Raw genomic sequence first — 25,390 nt, 5'->3', positions numbered from 1 at the left:
TGCATATATGCATTTTGTTGTGAACTGCTGCTCCTTTTTTCCAGTTTAAAGTACAAGTTACAGTGACACGATTTGATATCAAACGATAAGGACATGAAAAAATCCCTGTTCTTTTCCTCTTCCCCGGTGAAAGGAATGTTATATTAAAAATATATTCTTTTATCCTTAGCTTAATTGCAGCAAGATACGTCTCGAAATGATTCTGTAATTGGGAAACCTGGTAGTTTACCATAAAGAGGTTTTCCCAGATACAGCAGTGCCTAATAACAAAATTGCAAAATCCCTTTACTTTAGGAGCTTCAGCGGCTTAAACTGATTCGCCGAATCTGGTGCTCAAAAGTTCAAAATCCAGTTCATGTTGTGGAATGACAGGATCTCTGCCAACTAATGAAATCTAAGCTTCTCAGAACAATCTGAAATTGATACATTGGCTACATATTGGATACATTTGCAGAAAGGTTACTAATAACAAGGTGATGTTATTATAGGTTAAACCTAAAATAAATTTAAGAGACACAGACCGAGCCCCCAAATTCTGCAACTTTTTTACGATAAGCTTTTCCATGGCGATAATCCTACACCCTCGTGGCTTCATGGCCTGATGATAGCCCATCTCTTCCATTTCCTGCTCTAAACCTGGAATTAACAAGAAAGTGCTTAAGAGTTCTGGGACGTCTATTGTTTCATGATATAAACCCATGAAAGTTAGTAGTGACAGGAGATAATGAAAAAGGACATGGAAATTTCTAGTTATTCATGTAATTTAATACATTTCTCAGAATTTGTCAGAAAATGACATGATTTGTCTTTGAGAATTAAGGGCCTGGAGTATATAGATTATGCGATAAGTTTGAAGAAATGTACCTTGATTGATACATGCAAAAGATGTATGCTTTAAAATTTTCAGGCATAAAGTTTGTTATGTGGGGGCTACATGGGCCACACCAAAGTATCCAAGGAAACCGCGTGAGGAGTTTTTTTTCTTTGCACTTGGCCCACCTGACTCTGCGTTAGTGCGCTATATATATATCTCTTTATCAGTTTCTAGGGCGGCGTGCAAAAGAGGGGCGGAAAAGTGTGCAAGTGCACGTGTGTAGAGGGTGAGAACGCAGATTTCGGCTGCGTGTAAGGCAGAGGGGAAAACCGCGTTGGTTTGGGCGGCGTGTAAGAAGAAAAGTTACAGAGACGGCTGTTCTTTTGAGAGAGGAATTGAGAGATTGTTTGATGGTTTTATTTGTGAGAGTTTGAGGGTTTTATTTGTGAGACTTTGTGTGTTTGTAAACCCTATTTGTATTCTCTTTCTCTCTAGTAATAGATCTTTCCCCTCCTTGCCCCGTGGACGTAGGTAATCTACTGAACCATGTAAAATTGGTTGTCTCGTTGGTTGTGTGATTTGTAATAGCTTATTTAGGTTCCCTCGACGGGTCAGTCCTAGAACTGATGAGATTAAGAGCTGATATCTCATTTTGTTGAGACATTTTGCTTTTGGCTCTTGTTTCCTTGGTGAAACAGGAATTCCTATTGCGACCTGACTCTTGTGTTGTTGTGCCGAGGTGCTGCCGAAATTTTCGCTGCACGCAACAAGTGGTATCAGAGCCCAGATTTCAGATCTAAGGTTTTGGAATTAGGTGGAGGAAGATTATTGTGTGAAGTTTGGTTCTTGGAGTTCTAGGCTTCGGTGGAGATAGCATTACGAGTTACCGTTGGAGATTTCGCTTTCCTCGTGTGGACAGAAGATCTATTTGGAATCCGATCTAGGGTTCAGTTAGGTAATTCTTAATTTCTATCAAAGTTTGATTCTTTCTCTACAACTTGGAGTTAGTTTGCAATGGGAGAAGATGATGAAAGCAGCAAGACGATGGCGAGTACAGTTCAAGTAGGTTTTCAGAACACCAAAATTAGTGTGGTTAAGTATGACGGTAAAATTAACTTTGGTTTGTGGATGAGAGACGTACAGGATGTACTCAATGCTCAGAACTTGGAGGAGACCATCATGGTCCACGAGAGACCACCAAAATATGAAGAGACGATATGGGAAAAGATGAATAGGAACGCTTGTGGGGTGATCAGGTCCTGTTTGGAACAGGAGCTGAAGTATGATGTGATTGGGGTGACGTCTGCAATGAAGATGTGGAAAATTCTCAACAATAAGTACCTTACGAAAAGTGTTGAGAACCGGCTGCACTTGCTACGTAGGTTATTCAGATTTCAGATGTCCAGAGGCACCTCGCTTGCGGCTCATGTGAATAACTATACGAAGTTATTGTTGGACTTAGTGAATGTTGATGAGAAGATTTTGGATAAGTACAAGGCTATTATCTTATTAGGCTCCTTACCGGATGAAGAATATGACACCTTTGTGCTTACTTTGTTGAACGAGAGATCTTCTATCAGCTATAGTGAAGTTATTAATGCATTGACAAATTATGATTTGAGGAGGAAGGACAATGAGACTTTCCGTGCTAATACTTCAGACAAGGCCTTGTCGACGAGAGGTAGAAGCTCATATCTGAAAGGTGGTAATAGAGGGAGGTCAAAGTTAAGAAGCCACCACCAATTAGCAAAGAACCAACGTGCATTCTATAAGGAGCAGAGACATTGGAAGAGAGACTGTCCAAAGCTCAAGGAGAAGGAGAATGACAAGAACAAGGGCCCGAAGACCAATGAGATGAATATTACAAAAGGCGATGATTCCAATGATTCGAGCTTTTCTCTACTGATTACTCCAGAGGTGAACCACTTGGATGCATTAAATTGGATGCTTGATTCCGGTGCTACTTATCATGTGACCCATAGGTGAGATTGGTTTGTATCTTTTAAGAAGCTCGATGGGGGTGTTATTGTCATGGAAAATGATCAATCTTGTGTTTGTAGGATAGGTACCGTGAGGATTCGGATGCACGATGGAATAATCCGTGAATTGAAAGAGGTAAGATTTGTTCCTCAGCTGAAGAATCTTATCTTAGTTGGAGCTTTGGAGGTAAAAAGATTCAATGTGACCTTTGAAGACGCTATAGCGAAGGTTACTAAGGGATCTTTGGTGGTGATGAAGGAAGTCCGCAGTCAAAATTTATACTATTTGAAGGGGAGCACCGAAATTGGTCAGGTTGTTTCGGCTATTTCAGAGGCGAACATGAGCAGGCTTTGACATTATAGGTTAGGACACACAAGAGAGAAGTCACCGCAGGTTTTGTGCAAGCAGGGGCTATTGAAGGGAGCCAAGAATGGTAAAATGAAGTTCTGTGAGCACTATATATTTGGCAAGAAGACGAATGTGAAGTTCGGGACTACTATTCATAGAACGAGGGGCATCCTAGACTACGTGCACACAGATGTTTGAGGTCCCACCAAGACTGCATCACTTGGTGGTCGACATTGATTCGTCACGTTCGTTGATGACTATTCTAGACGATGTTGGGTGTACACCATGACGAAGAAGAGTGAAGTCCTAGATTTATTTGTGGAGCGAAAGAAGAGATTGGAACTGCAGACTGGGAGAAAAATCAAGACGTTATGATACAACAATGATGGTGAGTATATTTCAGACCTCTTTCTGCAGCTATGTCGAGACGAGGACATAGAGAGACACTTCACGGTTAGTCATACACCGTAGCAGAATGGAGTGGCAGAAAGGCTGAATCGGTCGTTACTGGAGAAGGTCTGATGCTTATTGTCGTAAAGTGGTTTGAAGAAGATCTTTTGGGTTGAGACACTTACATATATAAGCTACCTCATTAACAGGCTACATTCATCTGCGATTGAGGGGAAGACCCCTATGGAAATGTGGTCGGGAGAGCCAGCACACGATTATGACTAGCTCAAGGTATTTTGGGTGCCCTGTATTTTATCATGTGAGAACAGATAAATTAGAACCTCAAGCTAGGAATGTCATATTTGTATGATTCAAGCGTGATGTCAAGGGATGCAAGCTATGTGATCCAGTTGATAAAAAGATTGTGTTGAGTAGAGATGTCACATTCGATGAGGCTTCTATCTCAAAGCTTCCCAGCTCTCATTAAGTGGAGAGCGACCCGACAGAGGAGATATCGTAGGTAGTGAAGATCGATGCAGTTCCACAATGTCCAGATGATGCAGTATCTATTAGAGTGCCGACTGAGGTGACGCCAGACGAGCACGACGCTGATACGGAGGATACGGGTACTGATGTGCAGGATCAGGGACCGACGGCTCAGGTTTAGGATTCTATTGTGGTTCGGAGACAGAGGAGAGACATACGGATGCCAGCACGGTACACTGATACAGTAGTTGCATATGCACTTCCAGTGGAGAGTATCGATGAGATGGTACCTACTACATTCAGAGAGGCCGAGCAGAATTCGGAGACTGATTCGTGGAAGGTAGCTATGCAGGAGGAGATATAGTCTTTTCATAAGAACGATACATGGGAGCTGGTTGAGCTTCCAAAGGGGCGGAAGGCGATTGGTTGTAAATGGGTATACACGAAGGAGGGCATTGAAGGCACTCCATTCAGGTTCAAAGCTAGGTTGGTTGCTAAGGGCTATGCACAGGAGGAAGATATTGACTATAATGAGGTTTTCTCTCTGGTGGTGAAGCACTCTTCGATTCGAATTTTACTAGTTTTGGTGGCACAATATGATTTGGAGTTAGATCAGTTAGATGTAAAGAAGGCATTTCTTCATGGTGATCTTGATGAAGAAATATATATGACTCAGCCATTGGGATTCCGAGCTGCAGGGAAGGAAAAATTAGTTTACAGATTGAAGAAATCGCTATACGGTTTGACGTAATCTCCTCGACAGTGGTATAGACGATTCGATGGTTTTATGATTGGTCATTCATACACTCGGAGCCAGTTTGATCTTTACGTATATTTTCGTAAGTTGAAAGAATATGCTTACATCTATTTGTTACTTTATGTCGATGACATGTTAGTTGCCTCTTTTTTCAGATCTGCTATAGATGAGCTAAAGGCATAGCTTTCAAAGGAGTTTGAGATGAAAGATTTGGGTGAAGCGAAGCATATTTTAAGGATGGAGATCGGCAGAGATAAGAAGAAGGGCGGAATTTGTTTGACACAGGTGGCTTATTTGAAGAAGGTTCTACAGCGATTTTATGTTAGCATGGATACGAAACCAGTTAGTGTACCATTGGGAGCCCATTTGAAGCTTTCGGCTAATCTTTCACCGAAAACAGTTGAAGATCGAGAGTTGATGTCGAAGACTTCATATGCGAGTACGGTTGGAAGCTTGATGTACGCGATGGTATGTACGAGATCAGACTTGTCACAGGCGGTGAGCATGGTTTCGAGATATATGCATGATCCAGGAGTGGGTCATTAGGACGCCGTGAGATGGATTTTGAGGTACATTCGAGGTACGCTCAATGTTGGTTTGGTTTATGAGCGGGACACAACAGGTGGGTAATTATGTATTGGTTATGTTGATTCGGATTATGTCGGGGATTTGGATAAGCGTCGGTCCATGACGAGGTATGTGTTTACTTTGACTCGTGCACCGGTGTGTTGGAGATGTACCTTACAGTCTACAGTGGCTTTGTCTACGACGGAGACAGAGTATATGGAGATTACGGAGGCTGTGAAGGAGGCTATTTGGCTTCGAGGACTTTTGAAAGAACTTGGTATATCGTAGAGGTCTGTCACTATTCATTATGATAGCATGAGTGCTATCTATTTGGCGAAGAATCAGGTTTTTCATGCGAGGACGAAGCATATTGATGTTCGTTATCATTTCGTTCGGGATGTTCTTGAAGATGGCAATGTGAAAATTGTGAAGGTCCATACGAAGGATAATCTGGCGGATATGCTCACTAAGGTGGTTCCGAGTAACATGTTTGATCATTATCGAAACTTGTTGCATATTCGTGATTGTTGAGGCCGTTGACGGCCATTTGGGTAAACTACGTAAGGTTTGATTCCTTGGACAAAAGGATACGTAGACAGTCTTTATGATCCAGCCGATTTGGTGAGTAGATACCAACGTTTAGAGTTTGTTCGCATTCTCATTTGGGTTCTCGAGTTGTGGATTGAGTCCGTTGTCATGAATTGTTTCACTTCGTACTGAACGTAACAAGTGAGATATTTGGTTTGGTTGGTGTCGGCTTAGTTTTGAAAAAATTTCGCCGAGATGAAGAATTGTGGGGGCCACATTGACCACACCAAAGTATCCAAGGAAACTGCGTGAGGAGTTTTTTTTTCTTTGCACTTGGCCCACCTGACTCTGCGTTGTGCGCTATATATATATATCTTTATCAGCTTCTAGGGCGGTGTGCAAAAGAGGGGCAGAAAAGTGTGCAAGTGCAAGTGTGAAGAGGGTGAGAACGCGGATTTCGGCTGCGTGCAAGGCAGAGGGGAAAACCGCGTTGGTTTGGGCGGCGTGCAAGAAGAAAAATTACAGAGGCAGCTGTTCTTTTGAGAGAGGAATTGAGAGATTGTTTGAGGGTTTTAGTTGTGAGACTTTGTGTTATAAACCCTATTTGTATTCTCTTTCTCTCTAGTAGTAGATCTTTCCCCTCCTTGCCCTGTGGACGTAGGCAATCTGCCGAACCACGTAAAATTGGTTGTCTCGTTGGTTGTGTGATTTATAATAGCTTATTTAGGTTCTCTCGACAGATCAATCCTAGAACTGATGAGAGGAAGAGCTGATATCCCACTTTGTTGAGATATTTTATTTTTGGTTCTTGTTTCCTTGGTGAAACAGGAATTTCTATTACGATCTGACTCTCTTGTTGTTACGTCGAGATGCTGCCGAAATTTTCGCTGCGCGCAACATGTTAATGTTGATTATGCTGATTGATCTCAATTCATCAAACAGACGTTTTATTTGGAATAAATGCAAATCCAATGTAAAAAGACAAAAGCACAACAACGACTAACAAAGCATTAGGCAAAATTTCTGGAGTCCACAAAAGGAAGCATTTTCATCCATTCAGCTGCGCTAAGAGCCATCTCAGATAACACCATTACCTTACTTACCAATGCACCAAGTTACTCAGAGTCTTTCCAAATATTAAAAAAATAATTGATGTGTATAAACAATGTTAAGCATTGTAGGCGGAGATTAGATGTCACAAGGAAACAACAAACTAATTTTAGATAATTTAAATTTTAGACACACTAGAAACTATTAATTAAATTTCAGGTAACTCTTGCAAACCAATTTGAGTTTGATTTGATGACTGTTTGCCGTTTTAAGTAGTCAAACACTAGAAAACACGGTCTAAAAAATAGACAATGAAAAGACTCGCGTAAAGTGTTCCAGTTATGAATAAATCATATATTGACGCAACGCGAAAGTAATAACCTCGGAATCCACCAAGGGTGTTCTCTGAATCCACAAAGAACGATCTCCGAATCCACGAAGAACTTCGAATCCACGAAGAAAATATTAAAAGAGAAATTTTATTGATGAAAAATTATTCTCCTTTGGGGTTACATGACTCTTCTTAAATAAAAAAACAAATAAGACTCCTAGTAAGACTAGAATTACAAAAATAAAAAATATCAAATAAAACTCCTAGTAATACTAGAATTATAAAAATAGAAAGTATCAAATAAGACTCCTAGTAAGACTAGAATTATAAAAAAATGTTAAATTCTATCCTAAAAAGACTCCTTATAATAGAGGAAACAAATCATGAATCAAAATTAATTTTGTTTCCTAATCTTATTTGACTCTAAAATTGAATTTATTTCCTAATCTATATTTCCTAATCTAAATAGACTCCAACTCAGATTAAGCGTCCTACATTAGTCTCCCCTTGTTGAAAGAAACTTGATCCCGAGCTTATATTTGTTAGAATAGTAGCTTCATTGATAAATAATTTTTTTCTCTTGCAATGATCAGCGTCTGCCTTGTACTTAGCATTGATTTTCTCCATATGTTGTTTTACGTTCTCGGCTAGGACTTCTTCTGAATCAAATTCATATATTATTCTTTCCGACATCATGTGTATTTTATTGGCGGCATGTGGATGTGCAGTTGACTTCAAAAACTCCTCAAAATATATTCCATGTTGCTTCTCGTATTATAGTGCTTGAAATATCATCAAATTCTTTTTAAAATTATTCACCAACTTTGCTTCTAGGGAAGAAAATCTTACGTCATACTCTATATATAATTCTTTCATCTCCTTTGTCTCTAGCCCTACACCAAGCAATTCATACATATCATCAATTATCTCACTCTCTAATTTATCCTTCTCCTCCATCGGGACAACATCAATATGTGTAATATCGCTCTCAACCCATTTGAGAATATCATGCATGTCATCCATCTTCACTATCATATCACCATAATGAATCTCATGCATAACAATTGTTTGCACCTTAGGAGGAATTTCGATTGGGGCAGGTTCTTTTTTTTCAGTTACAACCAAGTCATAGACCTCTTCAAATTGCTTCAAGTTTTCTGCTAAAGCCTTGTTGTTTACCACCAAAGATTTCTTCTCCTCAGTAGCTTTTATCTTAAATGGCTCCTTTTTCTGTAAGAGGCAAAAGTACAATTCGGCGTTCATCTTTCTTGAAGATATCAACATTGTCTCTACTTCTGTGGGTAGCTCCAACATCAAATTGTCATTGCCTACCTAAAAGCATATGATAAGTATCCATCTCGACCACATCACACAACACATCATCAAAATACATGTGACCGATAGAAAAAGGTACACTACACATCTCATCATTCTGCACATCATTGCTCTTATGAATCCAGTCGATCTTGTAGAGAGGTCGGTGTTTCTCTGTCTTCAAACCTAACTTATTCACCATACGTCGAGAGATAATATTCTTTCTACTGTGATTGTCAATAATAACATCACAAATCTTCTGCATCACAGTGCACCTCGTGCGGAAGATATTGTGCTCTAGAGGTGATTCTTCTTTCTTTATTGCTTCTTTAGTGCTCTTCCCAATTCCAAGGTCTTGCTTAGGGTCATTGTCGCTGTTGAATTCATCATGTGGAGTCGAATCATGTCGCTGGTGACCATCAATGTGATTTCGAACTCCTCTTGCGTTCAGACGCTCCACTACCGACGCAAGTTGCTCTACAACAGTCTTCATCTAATTAACACTGGTCTTCAACACGTCGAACTCAGTTCGAGAAATAGGGACTTCATCACCTGCTATCGGATTGGATGAACAAGGTTCTGATACCAATTGACGCAGCGCGGAAGTAATAACCTCGGAATCCACCAAGGTGTTTTCTGAATCCACAAAGAACGATCTCCGGATCCACGAAGAACTTCGAATCCACGAAGAAAATATTAAAAGAGAAATTTTATTGATGAAAAGTTATTCTCCTTTGGGGTTACATGACTCTTCTTAAATAGAAAAACAAATAAGACTCCTAGTAAGACTAGAATTACAAAAATAAAAAATATCAAATAAGACTTCTAGTAATACTAGAATTATAAAAATAGAAAGTATCAAATAAGACTCCTAGTAAGATTAGAATTACAAAAAAAAAAGTGTCAAATTCTATCCTAAAAAGACTCCTTATAATAGAGGAAACAAATCATGAATCAAATATGATTTTGTTTCCTAATATTATTTGACTCTAAAATTGAATTCATTTCCTAATCTATATTTCCTAATCTAAGTAGACTCCAACTCAGATTAAGCGCCCTACATCATCTAGGAAGAGGGTTAAATACTTCTGCACGGAGGGGAATATCCTCTCAAAGGTTGAATGTACATGTGCAGCATTTCACTCTACCAAATTTAATCCTCATTGCTTACACCCTGAGAATGTAGTGACACTGTTAGCCACTCTCTAAACCAATGCTCTCTCTGTAATATCGAGTCTCTTCAGACTCTTTGAGCACTCACCTGATTTGTTTCGCAAATTGACCTAATCCGCTCCCATCATACACAAGTGAATTTGGATATGGAAAGATAATCGAAAAAGTCATGACCAAGTGCTTGTAAATTGACTAGATAAGTAATAGGTCAAGCAATATAGAAACTACGGAGAATGTCTCAGGTAATTAAATGCAAAATTACTACTACATGACCCAGTTTCTGTCGCTTCTGATAGTATTAGCTTGGAAATTTTAGGCAAGTAGATGTCCATAATACAATTGTGTTCGATGCACAGCAATGACCTATAGATATTGTGTGTCTAAGGAATATATGATTTTGAGGTTTGATCCGCTCTTACCTCTTCCTTTCTCATGTTCTCTTCAATTTTTATCTGACAGAGCCTTTAATTCCCACAAATTTGGTACTTAGCAGGGTTTCAAAAGCCTAAGCCCGAGACGTACCTTGAGTTGGTACTCGATGAATAGATTCACACGCTGCCTAAAAAAGCATAGAATGCAGTGATGAGATACTCAAGATGGAAAATTTCCCGGAAACTCTAGTGGCTCAAGAGCAGCGTTATGCAGATTAGGACAAAGATACATTATTCTTTATCTAAGGTGGCGATAGCAATCAAACCTCAAGTAATGAGGGGGTAAAGAAGACATGACACTGATCATAATGTACCATTCATGAGTGCATGAATTTTTAGGTAAATAGCCACAATCTGATTTTTCAAATCCTTTTTAAATAAGGAGGAAAATCATGAGATAGACCTTTACGCTATCATAAGAAACGTTCGATGAATTCATGAAATTCAATATACGTTACATGACTCCTGTTTCCTTTTTGAGGTGAAGAAAGCTATCATGGCAAGAGAATGGGTGAAAATGTTAAAAACTTCAAACAGCTGACTTCACAGGCAAGGTTGATTTCAAGGGTAACGAGACAGTATTCTAGGAAGAAGCCGAATGGAAACATGATTTCTCATTTTCCTATAGTATATAATTCAGCATTAACTAATTTCTTGATAATTAGAAGCTAAATTACGAAGAAATTGTGCAGAGTGCAATCCTACTTGGCCTTTTGAAAGTAATAAGAGCAATACTGCAACCTTGCCTCGTGTTATCTATCGCCCTGAAGTGATTTTGGAGATCCTCACTCCTTAAAATGATAATAAATCTCTCATTTTCTTCAAATTTAATAGATAGGGTTATTTTTCCCTCTAAACCACATCATTGTCATGAAGGGATTTCTTGAAGATTTGCATCAATCCAGATGATCTTGGTATCAGATACTTGTTTATATTCTATCCAAAGTTATCACTGTTATCTCAACTTGGTAAGCTGGCATTGATACTCTTATGTTTGGAGTATTGATTAACAAAAGGGGTAGTGTTTCTATTCTCCTACAGGGATCAGAATTTTCAGGAAAGGAGGAGACCCCTCTCCAATTGAAGAACAACTCCAAATTCAGTAAAATATGAGAAATCAAGCAAATATACAGCTTGTTTATCTAGCTATTTATCAAACTCAATGTAAAGTAACAGCTGATGGATTCTCGATTTACCATTACCTGAAGCGATCAGCATCCTCACTGTATACAGCAAACACAGGAGTTCCTCAGTACTCCATGGAGCTCCTCCTCTTCCATTTCCCTGCAAAAAAAGAAAAAATAAAATAAAGTAAATAAATATATAAAATAATCTCAAAATCCAAAGAATTCCCAACTTGAACTATATGAAATTAGTTATATAGTTACCTGGAATGGAACTCAAGGACATGGGCAAGTTCTCTTCCCTGAGCATCAGGCCACCTTACTGTCCTTGGTATTACTCCGCTCTTCCTTTGTTGTTTGGTTCTTTTTCTTTAGGTTGCTCTTCAATGGCTTTTTGGATCGAAGGGAAGTCTCTTCCGACGCTGATGATGGTGGTGGTGGCGTCCTATTGCGGGCCCCATTAGCCTCACTGTGGATGCTATAGCAGGAGGAGCACACAAGGGATGTGCATACTTTCTGCCCTGAGGTTGCCAGGCTTCAAGTTTTTTTATTTTTATCTCTCTCCCTCTCCTTCCTTTGCGCGCTTCTCTGTTTATTTCGACTGAGGCAGCTTTGAGTGATAACTGACCACTGAGAGAACCTTTTTTTGTTAGCTTTTCGTGATGGAACTCATGATGAGGAAGCCAGATGGGGGAGAGATTCAGGGTAAAAAATAATAGATTCTTCGAACAAATTTTCACTGTAGCCCCATTTTAAATTTTTATTAGCAAAATCGACTGTATCAAGTTTTATTTACTGAAATCGACCTGGTTTCTCGCCACGTCAGCGTCGTGGCGAGAAAGCGGGTCGATTTTTTTTTAATCGGCTTCGTAAACAGTCGGGGTTGGCAACCCCGACTGTTTAGTCCATCCCCTGCTAAGCGCTTAACTAAATGGTCGGGGTTGGGAACCCCGACCAATCCGTAATACACCTATTTCGAATTGGTCGGGGTTCCCAACCCCGACCATTTAGCAGAGCCCAGCAAGCGCTGGGTTTTGTCACAGACGAAATGGTCGGGGTTGGGAACCCCGACCAATTCGAAGCTCATTTTTAATTGGTCGGGCCCCAACCCCGACCATTAAGCAGAGGCCAAGGCCGAGGCAAAAAGTAGTCGGGTTTGGCAAACACGCAGAGGCCAAGGCCGAGGCAAAAAGTAGTCGGGTTTGGCAAACACGACTACTTATTCTGGGTCCCCTGCACCGTATAAAAGCCACCGCGACCTCATTCCCCGATCCCATCTCATTTTCTCCGCCTCCCTCTTCTCTCTTCCGCCCGTTTTCCCAAAATCAAAGCTTCAGATCTCAAGTTTGAACTCGTTTCTTCAGTGGAAATTCAAATCAAAAGTTATCTACAACGTTTTTAGGTAATTTCTTCTACTCCTCTCCTCTTTTTTAACATGTAGAAATGTAGGATTTTTTCCTTAAAAATAATTTTGCTAGGGTTTTCATTTATAAATGAATTTCGTGGGCTAGAGTTATCGCTGAAATTCGTTTGTATGATGATTATTATCGATGTAATTAACTTTTAGGGCATATAATATTCAATTGTTCAATTTTAGGGTTTAGGATTTACAATTTGGGAATTAGGGTTTTTGGTTGAAATTATATGAGATTATTTGTATATTAATTTAATTTTTTATATTTAAATGATATAATTTTCTTTTGAATAGGTTGAACAATATGATGTTTATTGCTTGTTCTTATGGTGGGCAAATTAATTATGGGATGAATAATATGCCAATGTACGTCGGAGGGGTAACGACGCCATTAATGATCTCGGAATCATATAGTTACTACGACTTGGTTATGGAATTACACCGAGTTACGGAAATTGACCCACGAGAATACCGACTGAAAATTATATGCAATTGGCCCATAGCTATTGATAGAACATCCGCAGTAGAGATCTCGAACGATTATCATATGAGTATTATGTTTAATTTGGGCAAGTCGCAACAAACGGTAGAATTATTTATTGAAAAGTTGCCACATAATTCGTGCCAAATATTCAAACCTCCAGGAGAATTCTCACGCATGTTAGATATGAGAGTTAATTCCGATGGGTTTCTTTCTTCTTCGAATGAAATGGAGCGGGCTCAATTCGGTAGAACGTCAAATGTCATGAATAACGAAGTCTCTTATGGAAATATGGGGAGGTTAAGTGGGGCAACAATTGAAGAGGATGAAATAAGCAATGACTCGGGAGGTGAAGAACAATATAGTGCACCAGTTGATAGCATGCAATTTGTTACCCAAGATGTCGAAGATAATCCGGAATGGCCTGATGAGGCTTACGTTAATAATGACTACGTTGAGTATGAAGAACCACCCCCCGACGAGTTTGAAGATGATGAGTGGATTCGTTCTTCCACAGTAAAAGATATGTGCATCGGTGAAAGTTCAACTCGTAGAGGAGATGATGACGCCCCCTTTAAAGTTGGTGATTTATTCGAGACTAAAGACCAATTGGTTGATGCTATTCGTGAATACTCTTTCGAAAAGAATTTCAAGTTCAAGCAAGTTAAAAGCAATCGCACAAGTTATGATGCAATATGTTTTATGAACACACAAAGAACAGGTCTGACCGAGGGAAATGAAGCTGATTACTCATGTCCTTGGAAGTTATATGCATTTGCAGGAAAGAAACACAATTTTCAATTTAGGATCAGTGAATACTGCGGTGTTCACACATGTGTCAATCCAATATTAGAGCAAGATCACAGTGGTGCATCTGCCTCTTACATAGCGCGGTTGATTATGCCAAAATTAAGGAAGAAGCTTGATCTAACGCCCGATAATATAATTGAGAAAGTGCTTGATACCAAGTTCATTAAAATCTCGTATATTAAAGCATGGAATGCAAGAAGAATTGCGATGACAAAAATATTTGGTGATTGGGACAAGTCTTACGCGACACTACCTCAATACCTTGATGCGATCAAAAGAAGTAATCCTGGATCTGAATACAAACTCATAACCAAAGAGATCGATCCGGGAGTTCATCAATTCACCTCTGTTTTTTGGGTATTTGGGCCTTCGATTGAGGGGTTTAAATTTTGTCAGCCTATTCTTAGCATTGATGGCACACACTTATACGGTAAATACAAGGGTGTACGGCTTGTTGCTACAGGAGTTGTTGCAGATGGTGGCTTATTTCCTTTGGCCTTCGCCGTTGTGGAGGTCGAGAACAGTGAAAATTAGGAGTGGTTTTTTTCTTGCATTCAATTATATATTTTTAATGTGTTGCCTCCTAGAAAAATTACTTTCATATCTGATAGGATGAAAGGTATTCCAAAAGCATTGTGGAGGAGATTTGGCTCTCATCACCATCATCGCTATTGCTTACGACACATTAGAGCTAACTTCAAAAAGAGCTTTAGTCAGATTCATTTACAAAACCTTCTGTGGCAAGCGGGTTGTACGCCGGAAACATATGTGTATGATCGGATACGGGATCAAATCAAGGCAACATCTCAAGCTGCACATGATTGGATTGAGAGAAGTCTGAGCAGTGATTACGTCGACCGGTGGGCACTCAGTAAAGATGGAGGGAATTAGTTCTGCATGATGACAACCAATTGTTCTGAAAGCTTCAACGGGGTACTTAAGGGGGTTCGGGCAATGCCCATATAGGCGTTGGTTGCGAGGACATTTTATAGGCTCAATTACTATTTTGTCAAGCGGCGAGAGGATGGAGCAATGTGGGCCTCGTTCTTGACACCAAAAAATGAGGCGATTTTAGAAGCTCGAGTTAAGCAGGCGAGAGGTACGAAGATTGTTAGATTTGTTGTAGATGAATGGGAGGTTACAGACAAACATGGTCATAATTACACCGTTAATTTGGGAGGTGCACATTGCACATGCACCTGTAACATACCAGAATTGCAAAAATTGCCTTGCCCACATGTCATAGCCGTTACGTCCAAGCAATCGGGGGGTGCAAATATTTCGTATTACACATATGCTTCTGAGTGGTATCAATCAAGCAACTATAGAGAGGCATATAAGCAGTGTTTCCACCCCGTACATGATAGTCGTTATTGGCCACACTATAACGGGCCGCATGTAGTGCCTCCAAGCTATAAGAGACAAGTCGGACGCCCACGATCAGTACGCTTAAAAGGTACTATGGATGAAGGCCGGGAAGGAGCTCCGGAAAAAAATAGATGTGGATATTGCAGACAAGCCGGGCATAGAAGATCTCATTGCCCGACCAATCCAAATAGATAGCAATTAATGGGTACAATTTTATACATTTGTAATTTCATAGTTGATTGTTACTGAACATTTTCACTGTTTACTACATGCAGGCCCCGAGTATTACTGTTGTCGATCATACCCGTGCACACTCTAGCTGGGAGTTGACGGATCCACAGATACAATATTATGTGCGTGAAACCGGCTTTTTTGAGTGTTCACAAATTAAATGGGTAAGACTTGATTGGGCACTTTTGACGGCATTGGTTGAACGATGGAGGCCCGAGACAAATACTTTCCACCTGCGCCAAGGAGAGGCGACGATTACCTTACAGGATGTTGGGGTTATACTTGGCCTCAGAGTAGATGGTGATGCAGTGACGGGCACCGATGACTTCCACTATGGCACTACGTGTGAAGAATTGTTGGGTCACACTCCTACAATGAAGGGGGGAAAGATCAAACTCGAATTGTTAAGGAATAACTTTATGAATGTACCGATCGATGCGACTGATGAGATCATTAAACGCTATGCCCGTGCATATATTTTACATATGATCGGTACTATTCTGTTTCCGGATTCCACTAAGGATTCCGTGCACGTGAGATGGTTATCGCTTCTTGGGGACCTATCAGAGTGTGGAGAGTTATCTTGGGGGAGTGCAGTGTTAGCTTACTTGTATAGAGAGATGACGAAAATAGCACTCGTACAAAACAAAGAATTGAAGGGCTGCCTCACTTTGCTGCAGATATGGTCCTGGGAGAGATTACATTTGGGAACACCTGATTTGAGGGAGGCCCGCGCTCTCGATGGCCATATTCCGTTAGGCTGCAGGTATTATTAAGATGCATGTAATTTCAGTACTTTATTTTAATATATACTAACCCGTTGTATATAAAATAGATGGAATGTGTCCTGATCTTGGCAAACCTCTCCAAAGGGGCATGAAAACTTTTACAGAAATGAGCTTGATCAGATGGAGGATGAACAGGTATAAAAATTATAATATCTAAATATATTCAATTATGCGACCAATTGTTACCGATATCTAAATATATTCATTCAATATCTCATAATATCTTCTTTATAGGTCAAATGGATGCCCTACGAGCTAGTGTTGGAGTCACTACCGGATATTTGCCGAGAAGGTGAGGATGTATGGCGTGCTCGCATCCCACTTATATGCTTTGAGATTGTCGAAATGCACGTGCCTGACCGTGTGCTTCGACAATTTGGACTACGGCAACATATTCCAGCGCCTATGGAGAGAATAGAGAGAGATCCAAGAAAAGGTGCACATCGTGCTAATTGGCAAATAATTCGTCAAAATTACATCCATAGGTGGGTTTTAAGGGAGGAACAAGTAGTGATGGAGAGGGCTGATGCACCTGACCTAGGTGTGTACCTACAGTGGTATTGGGGGATTACTCGCCGGTGGATATTTCAGGAAAACAAAGCCCCGAAGGAGTACATACCAAGAGGCCCAGTCGAGAGAGAGTTGGTAAGTGTATAAGAAAAATATACAATTATTTTCTGAGTTTTATTTTCTCACCATCCACTTGATAATAATTTTCTTTCGGTTTTTATTTTATAGGTACAAGAGCTCGAGGAGCTTTCTACTATGGCACATGACGCATTGCGCACGACTACCGAGCAGGAGCCGAGGAACATGTTCCTTCGAATGATAAAAAAGATACGGTCAGCTCTTCAGAGGAAGCGTCATGCAAGCCGTGATGGACGGGAGGAGCAACCAATTGAGTACGGGCGGCGACGTCGACGAGGACATACGGGGGCGGGATCAAGCTGTGCGCATGATGAAGCTGGCGGCTCACAGCAGACTCAGGCTGGATGTTCACAGGCGGTTCGAGTCGACGCGAATGTCATGCACTCCCAACTTCACACACAACCGGACGAGGAACTTATCCGAGCTCACGTCGAAGGTGAACGAGGAAGGGGGAGAGGAAGAAGAGGGAGAGGGAGAGGGAGAGGAAGAGGAAGAGGGAGGGGAAATGGCGTTGTTGATATTTGTTAAGTTTCGATGGATGTTGTTTGTGTTGCGATTGTGAGTTGCAATTTGGACTTGATATGTTGTTTGTGTTGCGATGGATTTGATATAATGTTAAGTTTGCGAATATGAATTATACGTATTATATTTGTGTTTGTGATTGCATTGTGGATTGATAACAGGAGTATGATTGCATTTTAGCATGTGTTATTTGTGATTATATTTTGTACTACAGGAAGTATGCGTTTCCAGGTGAATGTGCGCTGGAATGGGGTCTGCAAAATGGTCGGGGTTGGGAACCCCGACCATTTTGTGCACACACACTAGCCCTGAGCTTGGGCCCTGCTAAATGGTCGGGGTTGGCAACCCCGACCATTTCGTCCCTGGTGCTTGCTGGGCTCTGCAAAATGGTTTCGTTGCTGGCCAAAGCCAGCGTTGGCTGGGCTCTGCCAAATGGTCGGGGTTGGCAACCCCGACCATTTCGTTGCTGGCCAAAGCCAGCGCTGGCTGGGCTCTGCCAAATGGTCGGGGTTGGGAACCCCGACCAAATCGAAATAGGTGTATTACGAATTGGTCGGGGTTCCCAACCCCGACCATTTAGTTAAGCTGTTAGCGGACGATAGACTAAACAGTCGGGGTTGCCAACCCCGACTGTTTACGAAGCCAATTAAAAACTAATCGACCCGCTTTCTCGCCACGGCGCTGACATGGCGAGAAAACGGGTCGATTTCAGTAAATAAAACCATACACAGTCGATTTTGCTAATAAAAATTTAAAATGGGGCTACAGTGAAAATTTGTTCTAGATTCTTCTGTTACAAAAGTGCTTCAAATTTGAACATTTGCATTTTTTTACCTCTAGTTTGTAGTCGATGGGCCCTTCTTCTTTCGGTTTGTTAATAAGACCATTAGCAGCAGAAGGGTAAATATTGCCCTCCACCTCAGCTTTTGTCCCCACCAATCCAATATTTGCTTCCCTCTTTTCTTTCAGCTCCACAGCAGAAAAACAAATATGTACTTTTTTACTTTATCTATACCCCACCATATTTTATCTTTCATCCACATCACTCTATCATATACCCCACCAATTCAATATCTCAAAATTTTTTTGGTGTCCAAATGACACAAACTTAGGCTCTATTTATAGAGCTTGAAAAATAAAAAATATTGATATAAAAATTAAAAATTAATTTTAATTAATTATGGGCCAAAATAATAAATTACAAAATAGGAGGATAAGAAAATCAGGTGTTTGTAGGTGTGGGGCCCACAAAATAAGGAGGATGAAGATTTTTTTAAAATTTTGTTTGCAGGTGTGGGGCCCACAAAATCAGAATTGCCCATGGGCAAATTTTGCTCTCCATTTTCTTCTCTCTCCATTTGCTTTCCAATTTGCTTCACTGCTGCAACACATATTTTCACATTTGCTTCACTACTGTACATGGTCTAACAGTGTATTAGAAATAGCAGATTTTTTTTAAAAAGGGACATTTTTAAAAAAACAATTGTTTAGTAAAATCTATCTCTTTTTAGCCAACTCAAATCTTGTGAACATCCGGCTTGAGCTTGTTGTGAGCCTCCAGCGTCATCATATGCACGACTTGAGACTGTTCTCGTGTGTCCTCAGACCCGTCGACGCTCGTACCCTATGAGACATTCCTCACGTCCATCACGATTCGCATTATGCATCCTTTTAAGAGTGGACTGAATCTTTCCTATGATGCGAATGTTTGGTGGAAAATTTGTAAAAAGATAATGAAAGAATTGAATGTTTTATTCTCTCAATCTTGATTACAATTTAGATTTCCTAATTACAAAAGAGAAGAGAATTGATCTGATTTCTCCCTTTTGTTTAAGTCTGGGTTCTTCACGGTGGCGATGGAGTGCCTCCGTCGAATGCTCGCGTCGAGTTTACTCCTATTTATATGGGATTAAGGGGTGTAATCATGCCCTTAATTCTGTCCATAATAGGGTTGAATGGGGTGTAACCGCCCCCTTAATCCGCTCCTAAATGGGGCGGAAATCCCTCCAAATGTGGGGAGGAAACGGTTCCTGAAACCGTTCAGCTCGTGTTTGAACAAGTCAAACGCCAAAAATAACGTTCAGGGCCCGAACTCTGCATTTTAGACTTGAAACGCGGAGTTGGGCCTATTTTGGTGGCTGAACGCACAGGTCGCGCTGCGTTGTAAATATAAAACACAGAGTTGGGATGCAGAGATGAACTCCAAGTTTTGGACCTGAGACGCAGAGTTAGGCTCTGCATGAACTCTGTGTTTTGGACCTGAGACGCAGAGTTGGGCTCTGCATGAACTCTACATTTTGAGTCCACGAACTCTGGTCTGGACTGGAATGCTGGGGATGACCTCTGCGTTTTGACTCTGGAACGCGGGCATGACCTCTGCGTTTTGATGTTGTAACACAGGGATGACCTCTGCGTTTTGATGGTGTAACACAGGGATGACCTCTGCGTTTTGATGTGAAGAGACCATCAATTTGTGGTCTCTTTTGCTGGAGCGTTGCAAAGACCATCATCTTGTAATCTTCATCTTGGCTCCTTGAAAATATGAGAGTCGTCAAATTGTAACTCTCGATGTTGATTGTGAAGGTTGTTGAACTAGAGCTTTCATCAGTTGTTGCGAAAGTCGTCAGATTGTAAGCTTCATCGATCTACGTAAAAATCTTCAAATTATAGCATTCTGGAAGTCGTCAGATTGTAACTTCCATCATCGGTGTTTGACGGGGAATCAGTCTTCAAATTATAGCATTCTGGAAGTCGTCAGATTGTAACTTCCATCATCGGTGTTTGACGGGGAATCAGCTATCTGTTGTGATTTTTAGACGTCGTCAGATTGTAACTTCCATCATCGGTGTTTGACGGGGAATCAGCTATCTGTTGTGATTTTTAGACAGCCTACAGCGAACAAATGCGTTCCTCACCCCTGGCTCGGTAGTCGTTCTTAATGCATCATGTGCAATAGAAGCAACCTCATCGAGTTCTTATACCTATAAGATAAAAAGCTAAAGAGCATTATTAGCAATTGGATGATAATAAAATAATAATCACAAAACAATTGTATACTTTGCCTATACACATACCAACTCTCTCTCAACTGGACCTCTCGGTATGTACTCCTTAGGTGTTTTGTTCTCCGGAAATATCCATCAACGAGGAATCCCCAAATACTACTGTAAGTACACATCTAGTTCTGGTGCGTCAGCCTCTCCATCACTACAACATCCTACTTCAACTCCCAATTCTCAATGTAAGCATGACAAATTATCTCTCAATTTGCATGATGTGCTCCTTTTCGGGGATTTCGCTCTATTCTTTCTACAGGATCTGGAATATGTTATTTTAATCCAAATTGTCAGAGCACATGGTCAGGCATGTGCATTTCAACAATCTCAAAACATATAATCGGTACTCGAGCATGCCATATATCTTCATCATCTCTGTAAAAATCTGGTAGTGAAGCTAAAACCAGTTCATAGGGCATCCACTTGACCTATAAAGAAGATTATGTAAATTTACATATTAGTAACAAATGATGTATTGATTGAATATATTTAGATATTATGATTTTATACCTGTTCATCCTCCATTTGATTAAGCTTGTTCCTGTAAAAGTTTTCATGACCCTTTGGGAAGGTTTGCCAAGATATGAAAACATTCCATCTATTTGATATACAAAGGGTTAGTACAGATTGAAATAAATGTATAAAATTATATGTAATCGTATCTATTACAAACTAATATACTTGCATCCTAACGGAATTTGGCCATCAAGAGCGCAGGTCTCCCTCAAATCTGGTGTTCCCAAATGTCATCGCTCCCATGACCATATTTACAACAAAATGAGGCAACATTTGAATTCTTTATTTTGCATGAGTGTCACTTTTTATCATCTCCCTGTAGATATAAGCTAACACTGCACTCGCCCAGGATAACTCTCCACACTCCTCAAGATCCTCAAGAATTGGCAACCATCTAACATGCACTGAATTCTTAGTTGAATCTGAAAATAGAACGGTACCGATCATATGGAGTATATACGCACGGGCATAGCTCTTGACGATATCATCAGTTGCATCGACCGAGACATTCATATAATTATTTCATAACCACTCGAGCTTGATCTTACTACCCTTCATATTAGGAGCTTGACCCAGTAATTGTTCACACACTCCTATCCAGTTGAAGTCATTGGTACCAGTAACAATATCTCTCATCCACTTTAAGGCCAAGTAAAACCCCAACGTCCTGCAGAATAATAGTCGACTCTCCTTGACGCATGTGAAATATATTTGTCTTAGGCCACCATCATTCAATCAATGTCGTCAAGAGAGGCCAATCGAGTCTTATCTATTTTAGTTGTGAACATTCAAAAAAGCCTGCTTAACGAACATAATATTGGACCTGTGGATCCGTCAAATCCTAACTCGAATGTGCACGAGTATGATCAACAAGGGTAATACTCGGGGCCTGCGTATATTAAATAGTGTAAATGTTTAACAGTAAGAACATTGAAAATTTTAAATGATTAAAAATAATAAAAATATAATTTACCTCCCTAGAGTCTATCTTTGCGGATCGGTATCAATCTTGGTCATAAAGGACCTCATATGTTAATGGACCCGCCTCCCTACTGTAAATATCTGCACATATGAAGATAAAATGTATTAATATTATGACGTATGATAAATTAGAATTAGAAGTAAATTATAAAAATTATATATATGCATTGACTTACAAAGAAAGTAGAATAAAATTATAAATTAAATAAATTGTACTCATTAATTGCTATCTATTTAAATTGGTAGAACAATGGGATCTATTATGACCTAGTTGTCTACAATATTCACACCTATTTTTCTTTGGAGCTCCTTTCCGTCCTTCATTCATCTACCTTTTATATGTACTGATCGCAGACGTCTGGCTTATCTCTTATATTCAGGAGGTAACACATGCGGCCCGTTATAGAGTGGCCAGTAACGACTACCTACAATGGGATAAAAACACTCCTTGTATGAATCTCTATAGTGACTTGATTGATACCATTCAGAAGCGTTTGTGTAATACGAAGTATTTGCACCCCAAAATTGCTTAGACGTAATCGCTATAACATGTGAACATGGCAATTTTTGCAATTACGGTATGTTACAAGTGCATGTGCATTGTGTCCCTCGTAAATTGACAGTGTAATTATGATTGTGTTTGTCTGTAACCTGTCATTCATCTACAGAAAATCTAACAATCTTCGTTGATCTCACCTACTTGACTTGAGACCCTACAATCTCTTTATTTTTTGTGTCCATAACGTCACCCACTTTGCTCTATCCTCTCGCCGCTTGACAAAATAGTGATTGAGTCTATAAAATATCCTCGCAACCAATGCATGTATGTGCATTGATCGAGCTCCTTTAAATACCCCATTGAAGAATTTATAACAATTAGTTGTCATCATGCAAAACTGATTCTCTCCATCTTTACTTAGTGCCCACCAGTCAACATATTCACTTCCCAAACTACTCTTAATCCAATCATGTGCAGCTTGAGATATTGTCTTGATTTGATCCTGTATCCAATCATACACACATGTTTTGGGTGTACAACTGCCTTGCCAAAGAAGATTTTGTAAATATATCTGACTAAAACTCTTTAAAATTAGCTCTAATGTGTCTTAAGCAATAGCGGTGATGGTGATAAAAGCCAAATCTCCTGTACAATCCTTTAGGAATACCTTTTATCCTATCGGATATAAAAGTAATTTTTCTAGGAGATAATGCATTAAAAACATATAATTGAATGCAGGAAAAAAATCACTCTCAATTTTTACTATTCTCGACCTCCACAACTGCGAAGGCCAAAGGAAATAAACAATCATCTGCATCTACTTCTGTAGCAACAAGCAATACACCCTTATATTTAGCATATAAGTGTGTGCCATTGATAATCATATTTTCATTATATTTTATACATTCATTATCTATTTAATTTAATAAATATGTCACTAATAAATGTATTTTATCTTAATTGTAGGTTAATAAATAAAAGCCTAAGAAAAACTCAAATATCTCATCTCTCTAAAAGCCCAAGAGTCCAAACCCAAGAGAAGAATCAGCCAAAGAATGAAAAAGACTGGCTATCGATAGCGGTATCGATACCGATATCGATACTCGTATCGATACCGGCATCGATACGTATTTACTGTTACGGAATTAAGTGTTGAAGTTGATTAGCTTGGGGATCAAGTTTAATCCAAGGGCTCTCATTCATTGTGTAGACTATAAATAAGGGTAGAGTGTGAGGGAATGATGATGTAAAAAACTTTGTAACTCCATTTGGAGAGGAGGGTTTCTCTTAATTGATAAGACCTTTCAAATTTATAACTTTTATTGCAATTAATAAAAGATTTTTTTCACCTCTTCATATTTTTTTCTCTCTTTATTTGATGATGATGATGAAGATTAAGATGAAAATGAAGATCAATTTGAAGGTTTGGTTTCATGAGGCTAACTCCTCTTGTAATGTAAAATTCCCCTTTTATTTTTATATCTTTTATTTTCTTCTTGCTTTAGTAGTTAGTTTTACATTAATGCCTTATAGAGTAGATTACATTCTTGTCTTTATTTTTTATTATTGTCTTGCACTTTTAATTTGTAGAGTAGATTTATTTTCTCGCATAATCTATATTTTCATTCATATTCTTTTCTTTTACAATCCAGTTAGATTTATTTCTATGTTCATAGTGTAAATTTCTTTATTCTCATTTCTCTTCTTTGTAATTAGTTTTCATCTTCACTCTTTTCTTTTATTCTTCATTATTATAGATTTTATTTCTTATTTTTATTTCCTAAGATGTGGAACTAATTCTTATAAGAATTCTAGAATTGTATAAAACTAGCCTAATTTCTTTTATAGTTTATAAATTATTTTCTTACACATAAAATGATCATGTGTAGGATAATCAACTAGAGAACTGATTGGTAGAAAAAGAATTAGATAATCTATGCTTATCTTGAGTGGTTTGATAGATTATGCTTATAAATTCTAGAATTATTATCTACTTGTTGTTCTTTTCATGAATTTTAATTTTGCTTAGATGATAATTTGATAGGTTATGCTTTTCTTAAATGGTTTGATAGCATATGCTTAATAAATCTAAAGTAAAATATGATACAAAGAGAATGATTCATATTCTATAATTAAAATTAGCTAATGAATTCAATTATAGATTCCTCATATCTTTAATTGAATCCTCCATCTTTATTTCCTTGAATTTTCTCTTTATTCTTGATTTTTCATTATTTACTTTTCTCTTTATTTTCTTTGATTCCTTTCTCTCATCTCAATCTCATTTTATTGTTATTTGCATATATTCACAACATTTTGCATATCTCTCTACAATCACACGCAACCATCACTCCTAATTGTCACGCACATAACATAAGAACCGATTCTAATTATCTCCTACAAACACCTTCCTCGTGGGATCAATAACTTTTTATAGTATGACTTGATAGTTGTGCACTTGTAAGTTTTGGTTATCATTTATGACCCATCAGCCATCAATGCTAAATACCGACCGGCAAAATTTAAATTCCTCGATCGAAGGACCAAACGCCCAAAATGCAGAGGTGAATTGATGAACTCCCGGATTGATCTCTTTGGTTATGAGTTTGTATTCAAATCAAGGATTGCTTCTTTTGATCGCATCAAGATATTGAGAAAGTATCGTGTAAGACTTCTCCCAATCACCAAGTATTTTTGTCATCATAATTCTCCTTGCATTCGATGCTTTACTATATGATATTTTAATAAACTTCGTATCTAGCACTCTCTTAATTATATTACTG

At 39.2% G+C, this 25,390-nt stretch overlaps 1 protein-coding gene and 1 long non-coding RNA gene across 2 annotated transcripts; one reads left to right on the top strand and one right to left on the bottom strand.

Annotated features, from left to right (window-relative positions):
• Window positions 263-11,953, bottom strand: LOC109836486. Its single transcript, XR_002245967.1, has 3 exons — window positions 11,558-11,953; window positions 11,372-11,453; window positions 263-636 (listed from the first exon to the last, which is right to left on the bottom strand). It is a non-coding gene; the product is annotated as an uncharacterized LOC109836486 (long non-coding RNA).
• Window positions 13,417-14,532, top strand: LOC109838129. Its single transcript, XM_020406598.1, has one exon. It carries the CDS (start codon window positions 13,417-13,419, stop codon window positions 14,530-14,532), a length of 1,116 nt encoding a protein of 371 aa, XP_020262187.1.

Source organism: Asparagus officinalis, chromosome 4, assembly GCF_001876935.1.
Source record: "Asparagus officinalis chromosome 4, Aspof.V1, whole genome shotgun sequence".
Classification (NCBI taxonomy): Eukaryota; Viridiplantae; Streptophyta; class Magnoliopsida; order Asparagales; family Asparagaceae; genus Asparagus; species Asparagus officinalis.
This window is presented reverse-complemented; position numbering and strand designations above follow the sequence as displayed.